This window comes from Salminus brasiliensis, chromosome 16, assembly GCF_030463535.1.
Source record: "Salminus brasiliensis chromosome 16, fSalBra1.hap2, whole genome shotgun sequence".
NCBI classification, from domain to species: domain Eukaryota; kingdom Metazoa; phylum Chordata; class Actinopteri; order Characiformes; family Bryconidae; genus Salminus; species Salminus brasiliensis.
In genome coordinates this window covers 7,885,544-7,909,369 of record NC_132893.1, presented here as the reverse complement: position 1 = coordinate 7,909,369, position 23,826 = coordinate 7,885,544, and the positions used below count along the sequence as shown (strand labels likewise).

The 23,826-nt window shown below is 41.0% G+C and overlaps 1 protein-coding gene across 1 annotated transcript; it reads right to left on the bottom strand.

The window, feature by feature from the left end:
• Positions 1 to 420: 420 nt before the first annotated feature.
• On the bottom strand, positions 421 to 23,567 carry LOC140536691 (M-phase phosphoprotein 9). The gene is made up of 24 exons (XM_072658652.1): positions 23,492 to 23,567; positions 22,070 to 22,368; positions 21,788 to 21,935; positions 18,370 to 18,459; positions 17,550 to 18,028; positions 16,110 to 16,254; positions 15,756 to 15,828; positions 15,150 to 15,253; positions 14,922 to 15,044; positions 13,463 to 13,851; positions 13,151 to 13,300; positions 12,911 to 12,998; positions 12,016 to 12,231; positions 11,845 to 11,892; positions 10,498 to 10,562; positions 9,666 to 9,767; positions 9,244 to 9,345; positions 8,556 to 8,716; positions 6,851 to 7,018; positions 5,616 to 5,736; positions 5,410 to 5,507; positions 4,153 to 4,370; positions 1,458 to 1,526; positions 421 to 1,141 (listed from the first exon to the last, which is right to left on the bottom strand). Exons 2-24 carry the CDS (start codon positions 22,330 to 22,332, stop codon positions 1,040 to 1,042), a joined length of 3,522 nt encoding a protein of 1,173 aa, XP_072514753.1. The 5' UTR covers positions 22,333 to 22,368; positions 23,492 to 23,567; the 3' UTR covers positions 421 to 1,039.
• Positions 23,568 to 23,826: the final 259 nt, after the last annotated feature.

Genomic DNA, 23,826 nt, shown 5'->3' with positions numbered 1-23,826 from the left:
GGGAAAACACAGCAGAAGCTCACTCCATTTCCCAGTATGCAGTTATTTTATTGTTATTTTATTAAGGATTATCATCTTCATCATCATATGGTGCAAGAGTAAATAGTTCCAGTGAGCTACAGGGACAATGATCTAGTTGCGTTACAGTTAAAAATGAATCGCTGAAATAGTTTGGGTTGTTTTTTCCGCCCCATGCATTACAAAGGCATTCCGTTCCAAGTTGCACAAAGATCTCGAAATGTCAAAAAAGGGCTCTGCCTTGTAAAAAGTGCGTAAACAATCAGTGCTGGTCGAGTATTTTCATGTTTCATGAGAAGTCACAAAAGCATTGATAACTGGAATGTGTAAAAGAGGAGAAAGGTGAGAAAGGGTAGGTGGATATGGGGTGGGGAACCTTCATCATAGTGAGTTCTCAAGGCCTCAAATCTATTTGATTTAATATCAAATCAAATATTCACATGTGGCGCAGGGAGGGCTGAGTGAAATGGCTCAAACTCAAAAACAACAAAAACAACAACGATATGTTACATAAGCACATTGCAAAAAAAAAAGAATAATAAATAAATACATTTCAAGTAAAACTGGATTTAAAATAGAAAATGATCGGAATGGAATGGAACTGCTAGGAATTATTTGAGGTTAAAAACCACAACTGTCTGCCCTTCTGGTCTACGTTTTTTTTTTTTTTCTCAGCAGCACAATGAAAAGACAAAGAGAAAGAGAGAGAGAGAGAAAGAGAGAGAGAGAAAGAGAGAGAAATAAAACCTGAATGAGTCAAGCATACAATTTTTATACTTTCATGACGTTAAAAAAGTACATCTTGTTTTTACAAATCTGGGCAATATTAAAATATACTTTAAAATTTGTGATCTCTTCACCATGTAGTAAACCATATAAAAAAATATCCTACAATAACAAAAGTAGAAATATTGAACATGTACACATTTGAAATTATGTACAGTGGAGGATAGGAGAGAGAACTGCCCTGTCTCAGAGTCCAAAGAAATCCTTGGAAGAAGAAGGAGAAAAGGATTGCTAGCTATATGTTGGAAGAGGAGCGGAGAACGTTGAATCGCTTCAGAGTCATGCGGATGGATCCTAAGTCGCGGTTCACCTCTTCCAACCGATTCTCCAGCGTCACCTGAAGAGAAAAAGGGACACGGAAACATCTCAATTGCAGACATGACAATAGGGGAGAGGTGTAAGACGATCTCAATACACTCGAGTGTCACGATATTATGTGTTGCAATACTGTATCGAGTCTGAAATAATCCAGTATAATTTTTTAATTAACAGTTGAACTGATGGCAATAAACTGATGGCAGATCCCACTGTTCTGATTGTATAGAAAATAAACTTTCTTTTACTCAGATTTTATGAATATAGGTGGTGTGTTTTTATTCTATGAAAGTTTGATTGGGAAAAAAAAAAATCTTAATATGTTGCCAGAACAATACCTCGTCCAGCCTCGACTGCAAGGTGACCCTGGCCCCTGCCCCCGGAATCCGACTCAGTGCTGCCTCGATCTGTCGAGGGGTGAGAAATGAAATTAAATATGTAGAGGTCGACCACTCTGCAAATGAGCAATGCTGCTGGTACTACAGACAGCCGAGGCCTGAAACAACAACAGGGCTTTGAATTAGCACTTCTCAGCATGAATAGGAGAGGGGTGGAGGGGTGGAGGGAGGACCTGGTCTAAAAATAGGGGTTATTAACCGGAGCAGAATTCAGCACAATAAAGCCAGGTTATGTAAGGATCACATGCACAGTGCTGAGGTGGACTGTACAGATGCCATAGAGCTGAAGATGCACTCCGCCCAGAGGGCTGGCAAGTGAAACACACGCTGTAGAAACACTCAAGTGCTCTTGAGACACATGCAACACCTCAGTGTTGATTCAGGAAAGCTAAAAGACTTCATTAAAATCGGTCATAGCACGTTACATACCTCTGCACCTTATCGCCACCACACACATTCAGTACCGAGTGCTGTGTCTGCATTGCACTGTCCTGTCAGTTTACTGTGTCTAATGTCTGATGTTGTCATGGAGGAACACAATTTTGCTCCACTGTTTATTTGCACTCAGATAGACTAACAATAAAACCCTCTTGAGCAGTATATGATTTTGATTGAGGTGAAAAATGTGGTTTTAGAAGTCTATTTACAACCCTGTTATTTTACCTCAGAATGAAACATGCTAATGGACCCTTTTCACATGTCCAGGTTCTGTTAGCAGGTTAACAGCCATACCTGGGTTTTCATACATTTTCAACCAAGCACATGTTGAGATCTAAATGCATCCAGGCTATACAAAGGGTCCCAATTTTTCAAATGCTGATGTTCTGTCATGTTGTGCTACTCCTTGATATGTGCTACTTAGCAGCCCTGCTCTTGTGCAAATCCATAGTTTTTAATGTTTTTGTGTGTTCATGATAATTCTGTTCTCCTTGGGTGCATTATACAATTTTAGCCTATTGTATTATTTGTTTGTTTGTTACAAAAGTGTACATTGTAAATCAAAACATTATCTTTACCCACTGATACAGTGATTTAAGCTATCCAAATATCCTACCCGACTGTTTTGTTAAGGCAGTTTTAACTATAAATACCCCTACGACTGCATGTTTTGCCAAGGTAGCACAACCAGTATTTATGTCTGCAGCAGTCAATTTGCAGAGGGAAGGGTCTAGAAGACTCTTTCAGGTCAATTCATGCTCAGAGTTGGTGCTGTACCCGGACATTTATCTTGGAATAACTTAAACTCACGATTAGAGGATCTGTTTATTCAAGAGCATCCACATGGCTTGGAACAAGGGGAAAACGGCAAGGAGGATGTAAAAATATCTATCTAGCCATGACTACATGTCTGCAACCCCTTGGTAAGTTAATCGGTGTGTTACTATTACAACGTAGGATTGAATGTGTGAAAAGTGTTTGTTTTGAGTTAGAATGAATGCCATTTTAGGTTTTGATTGTATGCTTGATATATGGTTAACTTCGGATATAAATTTTTAAAAAGTAATTAGCTATTTATGTTTATTATATTTTTTGATGTATAAGAAAGGGACTCCTGACAACATGCAAAGCACCTTACTGCCATGTTTTAAAACGCCTGGCAGGCCACAACACAGTTTAGGTAAATGCTGGTGCACTGTCAAGCTGTGCAAAGCACAGCATAGCATATATTTGTTTTTAGCACAGTAACAAGAACATTGTAATTATTTATTTGGTTTCCTCTTGATGCAGTGTACGGTTAGCTAGCTGAAGATATTGTAGCACGCGTACATACTTAATGCATACTTAATTTATCAGTTTTAGCTTCCTCAATCCTAGAGTTTGAGTTAAACTGGCACAGGCACTGGTTTGTGTGCCAATCTGTTCCCCTTTAACTAAACCTGACTGTGATGTTTGATGCAAGGATTTTTAATCAAGCAGTGGTAACAAATATGCAACACTAACAGTAAAATCAATAAAAACACAAAGGAATTATTTTTGTTTGCTTGGAAATTAAGCTCTAGAAGTGCTTTAATTAATTTGCTGAAATCATTTTAAACAGAAAGGCATTAAACTCTGTACTTTTGTCAAGTCAAAGCAAACCCAGCAAAGAGGTCATTTGGCTTCACAAAAAAAAAAAAAACACTTCTCTAGCCTAAGTTGGCCAGACAGCACTTTACCCCTAACAATCAATCTCTGTATGGAGGTCAGGAATGAAAATGTCCATTAAATGTACTTCTCTTTCCCATGTAACCTTCCAAAGGGTACATCAGACTGCCTAAAGCCTGACTAATCCAATCAAGGCCATATAGATTTTGAAGCAATCGTAAAATCTATGAATAAAACCCAAACAAAGCCACAGATAATAAAGCCACATTCTTGTTTTGAATGTTTTCCCAGGGTTATGTTGCATAATTGGCTAGGACCACTGCTGCATTCTAATCCATTAAAGCCATGGAAAGATTTCAAAGCATTGTTACCAGTTTGAACAAACAGGGTGAGAGATATTGCAGCTTAGCAGACCAAGAGAGAGAGGTCATTTTTTCCATTTATGTCATGTGTACAGCACGCAGGGAGCCAAATCTTACAGGAAGCAGTTTGAAAGTGGTGATGAATAACTGTGTAGCAGGAGTCGAACAAAAGCATAATCGAGGCTCACCTGCTGTTTCTCCAGCGTGAGCTCGTCAAACAGCTTTTCAGCGTCGGCTAGAGAATGAATCTGTGTCTGATAGGAGAGAGTGGCTTCGTCATCAGGGTCGTGGAGCAGCAGGGAAGTGTCTGCAGCCTCCTGGTCTTCCAAACCTGAGGAAGCACCATTGTCCTCTGCCTCACTGCTGTCCGGAGGCTCTGATAACCCTGTGCTGGACTGGGTATTAACTGTAAAAGAGGGGGAAGAAATGTTGGTCCTGTTGGTAAAACAGTAGGAAAAGCACAAAAAAGGTCTCAAACATGTTCCTAACTCCAAGTACTAGTTCTGATTAAATTGAACTGACCAGTGCAGTGGTTGCTGTGGTAATGTTGAAGTAGTTGCCCTCTGAGGAGTGCACATGAGTTTCTAAAATTGCATATTTCTAACTAGTAAAGCAAAAGTAAAGACAAAATTTCAAATATGTATCCAAATTCAGTCTGCCTTGTAAAATCTGGACAGTATTCAAACCCTCAATTCAAAAAGAGAGACCAAAATACTTAAGGGCATGTCATAGTAAAAAATCTAATTTACACACTTTTCTCCTTACCACAAGTTGATCAGACAAGACACATTTCCCTGTTTAATGTTTGCTTTTCTTGTCCTGCACAGAAACTACAAGGCTAATGTAGCTACAACATATTGGCAAATCTTAAAAACCTTAATTATCTTTGTAGCTCCCTCTTAGTATACATTAGAGCTAAATGGCACAATTGTGTACTTTTGGAAATGTTTCTGTGAACTATTAATTCATTTAAGAGTATACACAGATGAGCCAAAGCACTATGACAACCTGCCTAAAATGCTGTTCGTACTCTGTGGTGTCCTGTATAGCTACTGCGGCTACTTGTTGATCCAGCTCATCCCACATGCCAACATCCATGTGATGAGAAAAAAAAAGGTAGACCCAGCAACCTTGTTTTATTGCTCCAAAGTCCAGTTCCAAAGCTTACGTGTCCTTGGTAGGCTCTTATGACGATGGACAGGGGTTAGTACGAGCACTCTGAGTGGTCTGCGGTTCCACAGCCCCTTGTTGTGATACATTCCCCACCTACCCATGATCAAAAAGATCTGTGCTACAGTAGCCCTACTGTCGGTTTGACCCAGATGTGAGAAGCACACACAAACCCCGCCCCCGACCACAGTCAAAACAGCAATATAATACTGCTTTAAGGCTTTTGAGTAAACAACAACAAAAAAGACTAAAGATGAATGAAAAGGCACAACTACCTTGTGATCTTTCTGCTGGCATGAACAGTCTTGCTCTTGACTTGGGTTGAGATGGCAGCGATGAGCTGAAACCCCTTTGATCAAAGTGCAAATCAAACCTAAAACGAGACAACAGTCTTAAGTTCTGGAGAAGAGTCTGGCAGTTTAGTTAGTATGGTACTGTTCAACACACATTAGAGAGCAATTACTAAAACAAAATTGTGTACCTGTTATGGAGGTGCTGTTGGCAAGCCAACGGACGATCGAATGCAGTAGAGCAGTTTTCTGTTGGGCAGCGCTTGGGACTGGACTTGGCTGAGAGTGGTTGTATCAGAGTTTCTCTCTTGGCTAACCACAAAACACAGAACAAGTTGGATGAAGCCTTGAGCTAAAGCTGGCGATTCAAGGACATCGATTTTGGAATGTTTAAATCAATTACTGTCAGTTCCAATGCTGTCAGTTCTAATGGTTTATGTAAAACTGCAAAAAAAGATGTACTGAAACATCTTCTAAAGAATTGCAATCTATTAGATTAGAGTTACCCCCCAAATGTTTAAGATTTAACTAAAACTAAAAGTAAGCTTCCATTTCCAGCTTTGACACTCAATCAAAAGTCTGAACCCTTGTTGCTGTGGACGAAAACAATTAGCTTCAAGTCAAACAGTTAATATAATCTATCTGCTTCCCCAGTTCACAGCATGACCCTAAAGCTCTGCCAACACAGAGGCACCTGAAATCACCTGGACACAGCTGCCCTGCTTGTTTAAGGCCTGTGTTCAGAATACACTTCTGTGCCGTCTTTCCCTTACTACTAAAAATATTTAAAAAAACAGAATATTACAGAAGCAGAAGTTCTTTGCAATTTTTTTCTTTGTTTCTTTGTTCATTTAACCATATCGTCACATAACCTCAGTATAACATTTCTGCCATCAGATTCAGAACGTGCCAATTTACAACAAACAACAGGGTGGCACCCATGAAGCTCAAGTTTTTCTCCAGTTTCTTACTGGAATTGTTCATTCCACCTTAACTTGTGCAGAAGTTACAGGCATCATAATGCAACTTCAGCAAGTCAAGTCAGACAGTGACAAGTGTCAAGACAAGGTGATAATTTTCACTTCAAGCTGCGAGGTAATTACATGGTAAATCAGTCAGTTCCAGCGAATACAAGAAACAAGGTCATGCACCGTTACCACTGCAAAAAACACTTACAGATCCCTTATCTCATCTTAATGAACTCTGCAGATAACCTACATTATTCTACAGATGACGTACAGCTGACTAACTAAAATATGGGTTAGTACTGGGCGTCCTGTTACAGACAGGCAGAACTTAATGTTTAAAAAAGGGTTAAAATATTCCAAAGTAAGTCAATGTGTTCTATATTTATTAGCTATTTAACCTTATTCAGTGTTTGAATCTTTGGGACTATGCAGCCCTCGAGTCTGAAGAGGCTACTTACTCGGTGTGGATGGAGGGCCTGTCCTTTGTGCTCTCGGGGGCAGGGATGAGGAGCGGTGACCCTCTGGAGAGAGGCTTCTCTGAGCACGGAGCACAGCACTACCCCTCTCCAGCAAAGGCTCTCTAACTCCTTCCACAAATGCTACTGTGGGTCTCCTCCTCCCTAATCCTGTAGTATGAAAACAAACACACACACACACACACACACACACACACACACACACACACACACACACACACACACACACACACACACACACACACACACACACTTAGGCAACAAATATTAGCACAATATTAACCATTCATACGGTGGCATGCGAATGTTTGGGCTGGCCCTTGTTAAATTTCTGCTACGGTGAGAACAGAGAACACAGGAAAGATTTTCTTCTGATGACTCTTTGATGCAGGTCATATTTGTGCAGGTTTTGTTGCACAGTAGAACAGGCTGCAGCACCACTGCAGAGTCTACTTAATCTTCTTGAAGCTTTTTCGCAGTAAAATTATGGTTTTAAATTAGACTTCACAGCAATCCTATGAGCAGTTCTTTAATAAAGTTTTCTTGATCTTCCAGACCTCCATTGTCCTGTTCACTGCCATTTTTATATACATGTAAATATAAATATATTTAAGCCAATCCATGCATATTGTAATGGACTGGGCATTGGCTATTTTACTCCTAATCCAGTTACAAATTGAAAAGTTTGTTTTAACCACGGTGTTCAGCGCACCATCTGGTGTCCTCAAGGGTCATTAACAGACATTATTGCCCAGCCAGCAGAAGTAAGGACGTCTTTTTTACAGTGGAACATGAAAACCTAACATAATATCTAAAACTATATAAAACACACTATAAAACTGTCAAAAGAAAGAAAATAAAGAAATGTATCTATTAAACTAAGTACAGAATGTCTCATTATAGAAATTGCTACGCATATTAAAGTAATTTTACTTCAGTATTAATTAGCAGCTCATCTTATCTAAACTGTGTGGCTATTTTATGTAACATATGCAAATACACAAAGACCAGATCAGTCTCCATTGCTCACCATTAAGAAACTCAGAACAGATCGGAGGGCAAAATGACCTGATCGGGACATCCCCATTACGCTTTGCTATATTCTTACATAATATATAATAATTCTTATTATTATTAAGAATATATTATTAGATTAGATATTAGATATTCTTATTCTCCTGCATTGTGGGCAACAAGTATTTTATTTAAAGTATTTATATAGCTTTAAAATTAGCATCATCCTGTTTAAAATGTTGTAAAGAAAGCCTTTTGAAGATTAGTTCCTTTTTGGACTCACTTAACTATTCACAGTAACAGAAATTTGACCAGATTATTAATGTACAAATGTAATAATCTTTAACATTAAGATAAATTATCTTACATCAATGAACAACGATGATGCAAATTAAAAGACTCTAAAATGACAGTGTACACACATGCACAACCAACTTTCCTGACACATATGTATCAAACTAGCATGGGCAGTAGTTCCCAATCCAGGTCCTGGAATATCCTCACTGCACATTTTGGCATTTTCCAGCCCTATAATACTTTTTTCTAATTAGCAAGCTATTCCTGAGTTGAAGCTGGCATGTAAGACCAGGAAAAGCACCAAAATATGCAGGGCAAGGAAACTCCAGACCAAAGTCTGGATCCACTACATTTGAAGAAAGAGGCGCATGCATACTGGAATAACTGGTCTTTGACAAAGCCCGACCCTCTGTAGCTTTGGTCTCTTCCATCTGAATCAGAGCCTTCATCATGGGCGTCAACGGAACATCCCTCCTTCTCAACTCCTTGGATGTGGACTGCTCCTGGGACTGCTCTCTCTCAGGAGGGGACAGGCGCCTGGGTGGAAGAGCGATGGGAGCGAAGTTAGTGCAGTGCTTTATTCCCAGACATCATTTAAATACTTAAAAACACTTTAAGCCCATCAATCCCATTTCATGGTGTTATTCTGCTGTAATAATTACATCATATAAAAATGATTCATTATACTATTATATTACTAATTAATTACAATGATCTCAGAATCATATCAAAATTATAACTGCTTGAAACAAATTAGTGGAATTGGACAGATGTTTAGATTTAGCTGTTTAGAATAATACGTTTAACCAATATCTGATATATTCATTGTAGTCTAGAAGAGCAGCAGAATGATAGCCAATGCTAGGATGCTGAACTTACTGTACTGCATTTGTTACTCCCTATAAATACATTTCTTTGTAATGCTAATCCAGGTAGATTATTTCCAGTTTCTACCTTTTAGAAATGTTAAATGTACTGGGCATTCAAATCAGCATCTGCTCACAGTCCTCATATCAGTCCCTAATATTAATCGTGTGACAATAATACAAGAAGCAAAGCCATACACTTTTCCTCCTTTGTCAGCAACTCCAGGATTCTTTGTGCTGCATTCTACGTCACGCTGCCGTTTGCTTGGTGAAAGCAGAAGATCAGGGTGGTGGAATAAACTAAAGAGGAATTCAAAAGTTGAAAAACTGAATAGAACATATAAAAACATACAGTTACAAAAATGTGCAAGAGCTTGCTGACTACCAGTCTTCATTACTAGAACTGCATAGTAACTCCTGTTATTGTGCGGAACAAGTTTACTGATTTGATCAAGATGTTCCTAATGACTGCTCTGTGCTAATATTTTGTCTTTATTGCCAACTAAAGCAAATCATTTTAATTAAGGCAATCCCTAAATTCAACAATGACACAAAAGATGACACTACTAGATTTACTGTCCTTTACATAAGTGAATTCAGAGTACTACATAATCTCTTACCCTGCTCCTGAAGGTTGTGAGTGGGTGTGTAAAGCCTGACGAGTTCTGGCCATATTCTCATGTTCCAGCTGTTTAACTTGTGCTTCCAGCTTGGAGATGACCCTAGAAAAATTATCATGTGAACAGAAATATACTGCATTTTGTACTGTTCCTCTTTTTCATTAACAGTCAGATCCATAAGCATTTGGATAGTGACACCATGGTTTAACATAAATACTGCATTAATCACTGCATTAATCATCAGGGATTACAGCCCTCCAGCCTCAAAAGTAATTGGTCAAACTACCATAATAATTAGAATAATTTGCAATATTTAAATGCACATCATTTGCAGTCAATGACTGCCTGAAGTCTGGAACCCATGGACACCAGTTTTGTCTTCAGTAAGTGAAAAGCTGTTCAGTTGGGTTGAGGTCAGGTGACTGACTCTGCCATTTAAAAACATCCCATTTCTATGCCTTAAGATGCTTTTTATGTTTCTGTAAAGCATCATTCTATCAGTTTTGCAGCATTCGACTAAATCACAGCAGAAGGTTTAGCTCTATACACATCAAAAATCATCCTGCTACTTTTATCAGCGGTCACAGCATCAGTAAACACCACTGACTGTGTAACAATTTCTTAGAAATAACTTCTAAAAGGGTAATATAATATTTTTGTTAACCCCTTGAATTAAAGCAAATTCTTAAAATCTCATCGTGGTTGCTTATTTTCAAGTCCACTGCAGTGATGAGGCAAAATGACAAAAATTATGTCACTGTCCAAATACTTGTATTCTAAATTTGAGAGATCCACAGGTCCAAAACTATTAAACTTTTTGAATATTAATTACCTTTTCAGTTCTGATATTTGTTCATTGGCATCAAATAATTTATTCTCCGTTGATACCAAGTTGTCCTGTTTGAAAAAGAAATCATAGAAACCTCTACCAACAGCATCCACTTACTATCTGTTCATATATACATGCATACATACATACTTTGTACAGTGCCTTAGTACTACCCCCCCCCCCCCAATCATCAGATTCATCTGGCTTATAAATGAAATAAATAACCGTCTGCACAAATGCTGTCTGCTGTCCATGCTAAGAAAGCACCAAGACATTGTCCTAAAAAAACTTAATTGGCTTACAACTGATCTCTGCCACTCATTACTAAAAACACTTATCACTGGTCAGACTGTAGCATTGGTCAGACTATGAATCTGGATAAATTCATGACCAATGAGCACTCTAGGGAAATTAGAGATAAAGAAACAATGTTTACAAGATAAGAAAACATTACAAAACATCCTTGTGTTTGGATGTCCTAGTGAGCACTGTTGAATCAGCTGTGAAGAAGCTGCATCATAACACCCAGGCACTGCCTAAACAAGGCCATTCCTCATAGCTCAGTGGCTGAGACTTGAGTGAATGTCCACCTGTATGCTAGACTATTTTTTTGTGGATGCATTGCTTAACATCCATGTCAATGTAAGGGACACATGGTTGTCTGCAGGCAGTGGCGGTTACGACATTTGAAACGGACATGTTAATGTTTTGTCCATAAAGGGAGCATAAATGTGCCTGAACACTGCCTACTGCTCAACAAACACTTTCTCAACAGTAGTGGGAATGCGTTTTCCCTGCAGGGACTGAATACCTTGATCAAACTGAAGCAGGAATGGAGTATGGGGTCTGTACTGCAGTGAGATGCTGCAAGACAACACACTTAAGTCTGCTAAGAAACTAAAGCTAAAACTGTACCTCTCAGCAGGACAATGATCCTGCCAGGCCAAAGCAACACAGGAAATCACTGAACAACAAAATGGTAAATGTTCTGCAGTCCATATCATCCAATTAAGAATCTGTGGCACTTCAAAACTGTGATTGAACAACCTGGAGCAAATCTACTATTAAAAACGAGTGACAGATACCCTGTGCACTGTACAAACAGTGTGTACAAGCATTGTGCCTACTGTCTAGAAATCGCAAATTTGTGGGGTACAAGGTGTTGAATAATAACTTTTTTTTTTAAAGATCTGCTGACAAATAATGAATTAGGACTTTAAAATATTGGTCTGCAATAAAAATACTGACTGGAATCACTAGTGCAAGTTTCATTTGTAATCCAGACAAACCTGATGACTAAAGTAGTTTGAAGACCTTGGCGAGGCACTGTATAAAATCCTGATTTCTTACCTTCACTACCTCATGATCCTTTCTTAATGAGTCATACTCCTGAAGCAACTGGAAAAAAGACAAATGTAATCATCAACCAACCCAAAGATCAACAAGAAGGAACAAAAACTCTACGTAACAACATGCCAAGAGACTCCAAACTAGGACAATAACTGTCAAATATCCTCTTACATCTTGGAGCATCTTGTGCTCTTTGTTCATACGGGCCTCTTTTTCATCCACCTCTTTGCAGGCATTCTGCACGACATCCTCAAGCTGCCGCAAGCGGTTCCTCAGTTTGGTCACAGTGTTGTCTTTCTCTTTGCCATTCTGCTTAGTCTCCTCCAGGTGATGCTGCAGAGCCTGAACCATGGAACTGGCTGCATCATACCGCTCAGGCCACTCCACCTAAGCATTAAAACAAATGACAAAGGAAAAATGCAATAATGAGCTACACCGCACAAGCACTAGCAGTAGTTGTAGTCTGAAGAGCAGAAGAAGCAGTAGTTTTTGAGGAACAGGACAGTTTCATGTGTCATAGTAATGAGGAACAAGTTTACTTTATTATCAGGGCTGCACAATGTGGACATAACATCAAATGTTTCATAAAGCTGCCAGATATCTCAATGCCATGTAAAGGACCAGTAATATTAGGTGTCTCTTTAAATTTTGGGACTTCAATTATTATGAGTGAATCAACGTCAGCTTTTTCTTTAACCAATCACACTACTGCTCGTTATGTTGACATCTAGAGGGCGTGGCCCAGCAGTCCCTAAGCCAAACCATTTTTTACTCTCTGGCTGTAAATTCACTCATAAATGAGACTACATACACAGTCAGTCAGGCGACTGTATCATTATCTACACTGCATTATCTAAACACAGCAGAACTAACCACAGGGGGGCACACTAGCCAGGTCTGAAATGACAAAAGTCCCATAAAAATGGATTTGTTGGACAAATCACGCGTTTTCAACAAATGCTACAAGTAGTGTGTCTGTTAAAATGTAGATTAGTATAAGAGTTTACTCTTGCTTAAACATATCTTGGCATACACCAGGAATTAAATGCTGAATATAGACTCATACCAGCTGCCTCTCCAGGTGACGGTTTCTGTTCTCTAGCTCTCTGATCCGCACGCTTGCCTCTGTAAGGGCCCTTTCCAGGTGTTCGCACCTGTAAACAACCAATATTAAAATCAATACATAGTTATTGCTAACATGCACACTCCCCACCATTATCCCAAAGTAACCTTTCAGCATATCCCCGCTTTATCTTTAGTAGGAGTTTGAGGTTTACATACATTGCTATTTGGGCTGGTTTCTAACCTTTCTAACAAGATCTGGTTGCTTCTCTCCATGTCTGGAGGCAAATCGACCAAGTCCAGCTTTTCCTTCAGGGTGCTAATCTCTGCCTCATAGTATGCTCGGAGGTCTGCTATGTGCCGTGCATGCTTTTCCCTCAAGTTCTGCCTCAGCCTAAGTAGAGAAAGAGGAGAAACAAGCAGAAGCTGAGGCCGGCAGACAACCTGGTTAGTTATTACAGTGATTATTATAGCATTATGCATTATAGCATTATAATAATAAATCTTTTTATATTAATAAACTATAACTGGTAAAAGCAAAAGCAATGATTGTTACAGTGAGAGGACCACCGGGTCGTCCAGAGAGGTCTTCAGCTTCCTGGGGATTGGTAGCTGCTCCTGTCTGGTGTGGCCTGCAGGCCGCAATGTCACCGTAGCTGTATGGCTGCCCTCATCTTCACTGTTAGCTCGAGGTGCGGTACGAAAGGTGGGGGAGGTAGGACTGCGGACCAGGCCTTGATGAGCAGAAAAGCTGCTGGCATTGGACAGACAGTCAGTGTCCGTGTGGCTGCGCAGGGCCATGGAGTCCGGGCTGACGGGGGCACCGCTGCTGGTGCACGGCCGTGGCTGGGTAGGGAGTGACGGGCTGCTAAAGCGTGAGGGTGATGTAAAGCCTGATGTACGGTCCGACTGTCTTACGTGCACCGTGGGGTCCAGAGCCAGAACCTAAAACACCAGATGGTAGAACGAAGATGCATTTAACATAACATCCATAATTTAATTCAGTCTACACAGGGTTGTTTCTTGCATGGCAGTGTGAACAGCCTAGAAATGAATGAAATTTAACTTGAAATTGTCTCTTTACGGCAATGATATCAAAATGGCTGTTACTATGATCACACTTTGAATTTTCGTTCAACAGGACAAGCAAAAGTGTGTAGGCAGTTTAAACTAACAAGTACAGCACTTTATGGCGTGTGTGTGTGGGGGGGGGTACATTTCATACAATAATTACAATAATGTAATTATTGTATGAAATGTACCTAAATTCTGCACTTAAGGGGCTCTAAGTGGCTCAGCAGTCTAATACGTTGCCACTATGGCCCCTGGGATCGCAAAGCCATGCCATTTTGCCATCAGCAGCAGCAGAGTCTGAGAGAGCACAATTGGCCATGCTCTCTCCAGGTGAGTAAATGGCGCGCTCTCCCTTCATCACTCTTAAAGTGATGCTGGCTGGCACAGGCCCCTGTTAGCTGGTGTGGCGGAGCTGGGGACTTGGTGCCTTCCTCTAAGCATGCCAGCTGCCAGGTGATGCCACATTGAAAGCAGTTTGAAAAGAGGCGGTGGATGGCTTTGCATATTGGAGGGGACCTTTGTTACTCTCCTAGCGTTGAAAGCATTGGTAGTACTATGGGGAGCTACAAACAGGTGGGTTATTTGGCAGTAAGAAACTGGGAAATAAAATTTTATTGAAAAACGTATAAAAATGAAAATAATGACTTGAAAATAAAATACATTTCTAGTATTACATTATATGCACAAATTTTACCAGAATTGCATTAATATTACAGTTTTTATTTGTTTTGTTATTTTTTTACTTTTCTGAACAAGTGAGCAATTTTATTACATTATTATATTACTACAAACTCTTCATATAGTATAAATGAGGATCAAATGTCTATATGTTTAAATACGTTCACAAAAACACAAAAGGTTTTCATGGGGTGTCCTAATTTCATTCTTTCACATGACTGTAAATGTGTGTAACCTGGTTTGTAAACTGGCCCAGAGCTCACCTGAGGCGATGATGCATCAGAGTTAATTAAGGAGTCCCACTCCTGGCCTTTGGGGTCTCCCTTCTGCTTGTTGTGGTAGATCTCCCTCAGAGACACAGACAATCTGGTCTCATCAGCTGGAGGCTACATTCAAACAAACAACCAAAAGAGGGAAAAAAAAAAAAACCTCAGCACAACAGAGCATCCAGCACACGCAACAGAGACGAGAATCTAACAGCACATGTTTACCTGGCTCTGAGACACATCCTGCATGAGGAGGAGAGAACTACTTTCGAAACTGTCAGGTAGAGGGCGGTATAGCTCACTCTCATCCAGCTTCCAGTAGGTCAGACCTTTGGAAAAGACATCAATGCAAGAAGGACAGAACATGTTTATACCATCAGAAACAATACAGCCATAATACACCCATAATTGTAAGGCTGAATAAAAGGTAGGTAGGTTAACTCACACTACTAATTACCATGCTTATATGGTTCCCATTAAGTATAACAAAGAATATTGGTCCTTGTTCACAAACCTCTCTCAACAAAAACTATATAAACGATAAAAAATATTCACCAATGTTTTCTAATTTGGTATTTGTTCAATTTACAAGGCCAATGGGATGCTCATTATAAGAGAAGTGCTGCCAACATTTTTATGGTTTAAAATTCTTAGGAAGATATTGGTGAATAAGGCCTAATAATCTCAGAACTGCATAGATCTGGATGTTATTCAATCCCAGAAAAACTAGAGATTGGAATATTTCTTTGCGTATATGAACAAGAGCATGATGTCACTATTGAAACACAACAGGCAGAAAATACAGCTCCATCCGTTGTGGACAATGATTACCTGAGGCTTCAGACACTAGGCTGTCGCTTCTCTTTAGAGGAACAGGATTCAAGTAGGCTGCAGTGCATCCAGGCTGAAGAGACCCACAAAAAAAAAGGAAAAAAAAAAAAGAAACTGGACTCAAGAGGGACAGCTTCGTATGCACAGACCTAGATTTTAAATGTCCACACAGTCCACTATTACAATACTTAAAGAACCAACTACCAAGACTTGATTCTCTATACGACTAAAGTAGAAGAACTACTACAAAAAAACTATGCACAAAGAAACAGCACCGATCTCTCTTGCAGTTGGGGCATATTTGGAAATACAAGCATAAGGAAACTAATCCTAAAAGATGCATTCTCTGCTTACATCATCCACATTGTCCTTATGTTCCTTTGGAGAACCACCTGGCCTTCTCTCTTCTCCCTTCTCCATCTGCGGCGATCTGTTTTGTGCCTGTTTGCTCTTCTTTTGCCTGTGTTTCTGCTTCTGAGCCCAGGAGGTCAGTGGTTGACTAGAAAGGTAAGTCAAAGGAAGAAAGCAGACTAGAAACACTAGAAAGTTTTTTACTAGTAAACTTCTTTTCATAGTTTGCTCATTTACTAGCAAACTGGGCTGCTTTGAAGTCTTTGGTCTTTTGCTCTCTGAATACAACTTGTCGCATCCACAAATTATTTTCCAAATGAAGGTTATAATTTATTCATTCCTATCCCCCCAAAAACAAACAAACAAAAAAAACACCCTATGACAACAGAAGTAACGACGAGTGCTCTAATGGTAGGTCTCAGACATAACAGACGTTATGGTTTGGTACATGCAGTCAGACAGGGAATACACAGCATGTGGTATCCTATAGTTGTGAAGATTGATAATCATATTGTGGCACTATATTTCAGAAGTAAATACTTTAAGCTTTAGGTTATGCCATACTAAGCTTAGCTCAATCTGACACACAGATAGAAGACCTGCCTATTTGGGAAAATTTCAGGTTCCCAGCAATGGAGAGCGTGTCGTGAATCTGGCGAGGATGTGTCTGCGTTGTTGGATAGTTCCAGAGTTTAGACATAAGATGCGTCACATGTAATGCTCCTGACACTGGGAGCGCAAGGACTGTCACATGCGCAACCAGCCACCGCCTCTTTTCATGCTCTGAGGAACAGCTAGCAGACGCCAGTATCACACTGAAGTGATGTGGGGGAGAGGGAGAGCAAGTCCAATTGTGCTCTCTTGGGCTGTTGATGGCAGGCAGCATGCCCTGAATTCCAACCATTGTCCTTGGGTCACAGTGGCAACACCTTAGTCCACAAGACCGCTCAGAGCCCCAACACACTGAACATGCTAACATTTACACACTTGTTGGACAGTTCCAGAGTTCATGTCTGGAAACACATCGTGTTACAGGCTCACTCTCAAAAGTATTGGATGTAGCACCATCATTCCAGAGAACACAGTTCCACTGCTCCATAGCTCAATGCTGGGAAGCTTTATAGACTTCCAGGCCATGCCTGTCATTAGGCATTTTGCCAATATGTTCAAGGTTATCTGCTCCATAGTGTCCAATTCTATTTGCAATACAATACTCTACAGGGACTAGTCAAGCTGCACATGTGTGTGTGCGCATTTGCACACTGTGCACTTGCACATTTTTATCAGCAATGGGTGCAACTTAAAGTAGCTGAAGGCATCAATTAGAATGGGCGTCCACAAACATTTGGACATGTAGTGTATATGGTAAGTCAATGAGTGTAGTCACAAGGCAGATAAGCACTGTACACTCAGTGTAATAAGAGTGTGTGAACTATAACTCACCTGCTTAGTCTCTGCATGTCAGCAGAGTGACTTGGCACAGTTGAGGCAGTTGTGTGAGGTGCATTATTGGGAGGTACAATCCTGCTTGATACGCTATCCTGCCCGTGCAGGCCCATTTCAACTAAGGGGGAATGTGAAAGGCTGTAGTCTGGCCGTTTAGGGGACCACAATGCCTCATTCTTCCCTTCAGTTGCAGCGGGTGGCCCCGTTTCCAGTCCAGCCTCCCAGGCAGAGAGAGTGCCATAGCCACTGCTTAGGACAGTCACAAGCCCTTCGTCCGAACTGTCCTGTGGATTGACCGTGAGCTGCTGGGGGGACAGATGTCCTGACGCCAGGGCAGGAGTCTGGCTCTTGTTTGTTAGGTCCACTGGAGGCTCTGAAACCTTGGCCGCACGAGGAGACGGGTCTAAGGGGTGCGTCTGGGTGCCGCTTTGCCGGTTTTGTAGCTGCAATAATGCTTTAATCTCATCCTGGATGAGCTGTGGGACAAGAACACAAAAGCACAGAGCACGTTCACTTCTATAGTTCTTTAGAGAGTTATGGCTTCATTTACTCTCATTTACTAAAAGGCAATTAAGAAAGTCTTTTAAAGCTTACAGAACCTAGCCTGCTCAGGCATTTTGTATTTGTTCAAACACTCACTGCTCACAGACTTGGGGCCGTACACAATAATCTAAAAATAATACACCCACACTAAAGCTGATGGAGGGCCCCACGCAAGCAAAGACACACAACACACAAGGCAATGCAAACACAAGATGCAAAAAGAGACACCTGTCCTGCAAAATGTGGTGTGGTGCCAATTCCTTCCTGAACTGACCTGTATTTGGCACTGATACTGTTCTTGCTGAGCAAGAATTTGCTCTTGGTATTGCTTTTCCACCAGCTGAAAGAGATGCAGCCATCTACCCTGTATGAAGAGAAACAACCTGATGAGGACATACTGAAGCAGGGCATTCAGAAAAACCATTAATTAAATCTGTTTTTTTTTTTTAGAGATGCACTGAGCAATTGGCCGCTGAGCAGATCAGTCTCATTTAACCTTTTTAACCTTAAGTGGCATGGCTGTGACCTGAATGGCTCCCTTAAGACCTTGCTTACAGTCACTGTGTGATCCACCTACATCATTTTAACAGAGAGCTTGCCGGTCATCAGCTCTTGTTTTATTGGTTGCCTCATTAAAGATGACATGATGAATGGACTTTTTTTTAAACATTTTTAAATTTGATGGGGTGGAAACTGGTAAGTGTGTTTGGTAAATTATGGCTGTATTTATGTGTATACTACATATTACACACACACACATACTTTTGAGGGACAAAAAAAAAAAAAGTCCATCCACCTTTCTGTTCTTTAACAGAGTAGACAAGACAGCACATGAGTAGCCTGGCCAATGGAATCAATGATTTCATGTTTTAGAGTTGATTTCAAATTTCAATTAATCCATTTGTCAATAACCATGAGTTTACGACAGTGCAATAACCCTCAGAGTGGATGGCAAGGCTCCTCTCCCCCGTGATAAAAACATTGTGTTAGATAATCTTGGGTCTTGAGTCTTGGGGAGTTAGCCTTCACCATGTTAAACTGCTCAACAGTCCTGCTCGGGGTGATCTCTGGAGTGGCTGGAGTGGAATCGCCCATATCACAAATAACAACCATTTTAGAATATGCAATGACTGTTTTCCACAAAAAGGCTATATAATACTATCAAAGTTGGTAAAACAAAGAAAGGACACAAACAATAACAACTTGTCCATCATGGAGTATTCTGAACTGCAGACCGAATAAATCACACAATACCAATCATACAGACACAACTACGCCAACAGGGCAATATGTAATTAACTGGCATGCCAGGGTGACATCTAGCCAGTTACTTGTCATTCCGTGGTTTATGCAATTATTACACACTGGTTGTGACACACTTTTTTCGCACCTTATAATACAATAATGACGCACTGTTCAGTGGTCTTAAAATATCCTGATAGTCTTGATATTTTGGATATTTCAAATGATGTCAGAAAAATCCCAGGAATCCCAAAGAGCACAACTGGCCTCGCTCTCTGCTCTTGGGTAGGCTGGCTGGCTCTTTCTGCCTCCATCACTCAGAGTGCTGCAAGCTGGCGGAGCCGTCTGGAACGCTGATGTAACGCCTAGTGCTCTCCTCCAAGCGTGGTCAGCTGTTCAGTGACATTGCAGTAGTTTTGAAAGATACACTGGCTAGCTTCATGTGACTCAGTACCACATGTTGGCCTTTACCATCCCAGTGAAGACAAAGACAACCATGTCCACTATTAGTGCTGGCCACAGATGGAGTTTGGTCTCCGCCTTTAATTTGTGCAGTGAACATGCACATACACACTAATGAGCAAACACACACTGTGCACAGTGAGTACACGTGTCCAGAGCAGTATGCAGCCATTGCTGTGGCACCCAGGAAGCAGTGGCAGCTTGCTGGGTTAAGTATAAGTATCTAATCGTTGAGCCATCACTGCCCCCCATGGTATCATTCCATGATAGAGGGAGTCCTAGAAGCTGGGTGGAAATTGGAAATCACGCTGAAAAAGTCCTATTGTTTTATTTATATAAGCAGGGAAACTCGGGGAAAAGTGTTTATGAGAACTCTCGTAAAAAGGGGTTAGAGAAACTTTGCTTAGGTTGGCAAGTCTATCCTTCGGATCAGCAGGAAATGGGAATGGTAGGAATCTCCTAAACCCTAATCCCCAATTACTGCCAGGGTGCTGAGGTGTACTTGGCAGATATATAGATATATGCAGTCATATCAGAATATTTTGGCCATCTACCTAATAGTGGGAATAACCACTCTTGGCTCAGATGACACTAGTGAGAAATTGTGGCATGGACTGTATTAGGTGATGAAAGGTGTTCATTATACAGTTTAACTGGTCTACAGTGGTCTACAGCGTTCTATTAACAGAAATTAGATAATGGAAAAATTGGAATTTTACCTAACGATGAGGTTGAGAAAGAACACACTGACTGAACGTCGTTGAGAAAGTGTAAATCCTGCAATCTTTGGACAACATTGTCACAAAATTGTAACAAAGACAGAAACCTTGTTTGTTTGCTGGGAAACCCTGTCATGTGGAATCTATGAAATCCCTGGGCCAAGTTCATTCCAAACCACGGGTGGTTATAATGTTGTGATATGACTGTGTATATTAAAGTAAACCAACTTTACATATTATGCTAGTTTAAAAGTAATCATGTAAACAGAGCTTAATACACTACATGCAATATAACTGAAAATAATATAGTTTTTGCATAGTTATTGTATTGTTATTATATAGCAACCTGTTCAAACACTCTGCCATGCATAGCACTCTTTATCATTGACTGCAAAGCAGTACAGCAGAAAGAGGACATCGCAGCAAGCTGGCTGTACTGCCCATAACTGAACAAGTGTTAAGTTAACGGTCATGGTCAATATCAAGCAGTGCATTTTGTTAATTTCCTGGTTTCTGCTAGGCCTGTCATGATACGTTTCTGTCACAATTACGTTAAACTTCTCATACAACAATTACATTCATATATGTGAGGGTGTATTTGAAATATGGCCTCAATCATTTTAGCTGACCTTGCTATTGTCTATTGTGTTTCCTTTTATGTTTGTTGTGTGCTTTTGTCTGCTTTGTCTCGAGGTGGGGCTTGAGTCTGAGCGCAGGCCGCAATATCTATCCTGTAGAAAGAGTGCACAGCAAACTCACAAATACTCAACTCAAAGATGACACTCAATTGTCATTAAACGTGATATAAAAAAAATCAGCATTTGCAAATTGACAGGCTGTAAGTCCCAAAAACCTATCCCAGACTATTATTAATCAATATATATACTTACTTTGTCTTAAAATGACAACAATATATTTTGTAGTGATTATTTCCTGGGCGATATATCATGACAGGCCTAGGTGTTGCTTTTTGGACCAAACCAATCACCTTTATAAGCCAACATTCAAGCTTAAACTCTCCATAATTTTAAGGATGCAGGCCACTTTAAAATCACAGTCTGACATTCTGAAATCATCTCACTTGTGGAGTCCACAGGGGTGCTGGAGGGATCAGCTGTCTGTCAGCATGGCTGCTGCTGCTACTGTCAGCTGGAGTCCTGGGGGAGGCCCCAGACGACAACCCAGACACCTGGGTTGCTGGCTGCTTCCTAGCACCACAGAGGCCCGTTAAGCGCTCTTTCTCTCTCTGTCTCTCCTCACCACGCTCACCTCACAGTTCTTCCAGATCTCGGGGTCTGTCTCGCCGCTGCTCTGGATCTCATGCACCAGGGCGCGGAGTGTCTCCAAAGAGCTGGGGTTGATGAAGGGTAGGCTTCTCCCTGAGCTGAACTCCTCCTCGGTGCGAAGACACAGATTCCTGCAACATGTGATGTGAAGAAGAACAAAAAAATCCCTTTTCTCTCTCCCTACACTTGAACCATGCCCGAAGGGCGTCCTATGTGATGGAAAACAGAAGACAGAAAACATCCCCAAACACGAGGAGCCACAGACCTTATTTTGTGGGAAATGTTGCATGCTGGTGTGCCGGAGGGTCGGCTTATCACAGCCCCTTCGGCGGCCTGCAGGAGACCCTCCAGGGTCTGTACTTGGCGGGCCGCAGGGCGCTCCTCCTCAGGTATAGCCAGGCCTGAAGCAGTGTCCTCAGAGGAGACGATGGAGGCCTCGCTCTCCTTCCCACCATTGGCACTAGTGTGGTCATGGCTCAGAGCCACAGAGCTGGACACGTCCTCAGAGATGCTGTCATCTGTGGACATGCTTAAGCGGCCTGGCTAGACGGATGCATTTGAGACCTGTCGGACAGAACACAAATAAGCAACACACAGACTACAGCAGGAAGACAGCAGGAAAGTCACATTACAACACATTAGAATAGGACTACAATCTCAGCGAAGCAGCATCAGAAGTACCGCAGTAAACCCCTTGAACCCTAGGCTTTTCAGTCAGTTATGAAAGGGGCCACTTTTATGTTTTTCTTGTATTTTTATTTCTTTTAAGACTGATATATAACGCTATTCTGATCTGATCCCTCCAACAAGCATAAACTGGTAAAGGTGTAGAAGATTTGACTTTGCATTGAGTAACTCCTGAGCAACCAGGGCCTGCTGTGAATCGTGTATGCATGTTATGAAGTTATGAAAGTGAAAGGTTCACACTTGGTTCAAAAGGTTTAAGGGGTCAAAGAAGGGAAATTGCTTCTATGGAGATCATAGGGCAAGATTAAAATCAATGACTGACAAAAATGGATAGCTGCTCTTATTTACACACATCAGGACACTGAAAGACTACATGATATGTGGGCTGTCAGCTCTGACATCAGCTCTGCATCATGAAGAGCAAGCAGCTGCTTCTGCAGCTGCAATACAACACAACCAGAAACACTGCTGGAGAAGCAAAGTGTGATGATCAGGATGACAGTCAGATATCTACAGGACCAAACTAAGCCCTTGAGCACAGTCTCCAGTTTCGAAAAAAACACCCCAGCTGCAAAACTTCACAGTCCTTTAAAGACCTCAATCTGCCAGCTAGCCAGCTGGAACTCGCAGGCTACATGGGCTTCCAAGCTAACGTTCTCGATCTGTTCTTCGTCCACACGCCGACTGTCTACTCGGCTGAGAGCAGCTGACTCCCTAAACGTGAGCTTTAGCTTTGCAGGCTCCGCAGCTAATCAGCCTCAGTGAGGCTACGAGGCTACGAAGAGAGCTCGCGCTACAAAACCAGCTAACGTTAGCCAACGCGTTTCCTTTAGCTAGCACGCTGGCTAACGTTAGCTAACCTACAGTCACAGAGACATCACCTTTACAGTTGCGACTACCTTTCGATGGCACAACCTACCCCCCTGAACCGCCACCGCGCAGAATAAACAAGCACGGACACTCATACAGCCGTGGTAGAAGTGAAAGCAGCCAGACTCACTTGTAAACTTGTATTGCCACTTCTCCCATTTTGACGTTTCCCCCCCTGAATGCGCTAAGCGATGTCCGACTCCTAAACGACTCGATCTTCTGAACCGATTCTTTTCAATGAACATGTGAACAGAATCGAATCGCAAACTCAACTGATTCGAACCGGTGAGTTGGATATATATTTTTTTACATTGTACAATTTACATTGTACAAAAAGTACACAATGTGTATCACAGTTATCTTTACCAATTCATACATATTCGCTGTACAGTTTTGTAGCTATAACATTTTGTACACGTACAATTAGTTATATATATTATATATATATATTGCATGTATATGGAC

Bases quoted from the DNA above. Each gene is read 5' to 3' on its own strand.
- LOC140536691 (XM_072658652.1), bottom strand. From the start codon at position 22,332: ATGTCCACAGATGACAGCATCTCTGAGGACGTGTCCAGCTCTGTGGCT. The intron at 18,460-21,787 runs GTGAGCGTGGTG...CTCTTCATACAG, and splicing joins AGATCTGGAAGAACTGTGAG to GGTAGATGGCTGCATCTCTT. The intron at 15,254-15,755 runs GTAATCATTGTC...TCTTTTCCAAAG, and splicing joins CCTAGTGTCTGAAGCCTCAG to GTCTGACCTACTGGAAGCTG.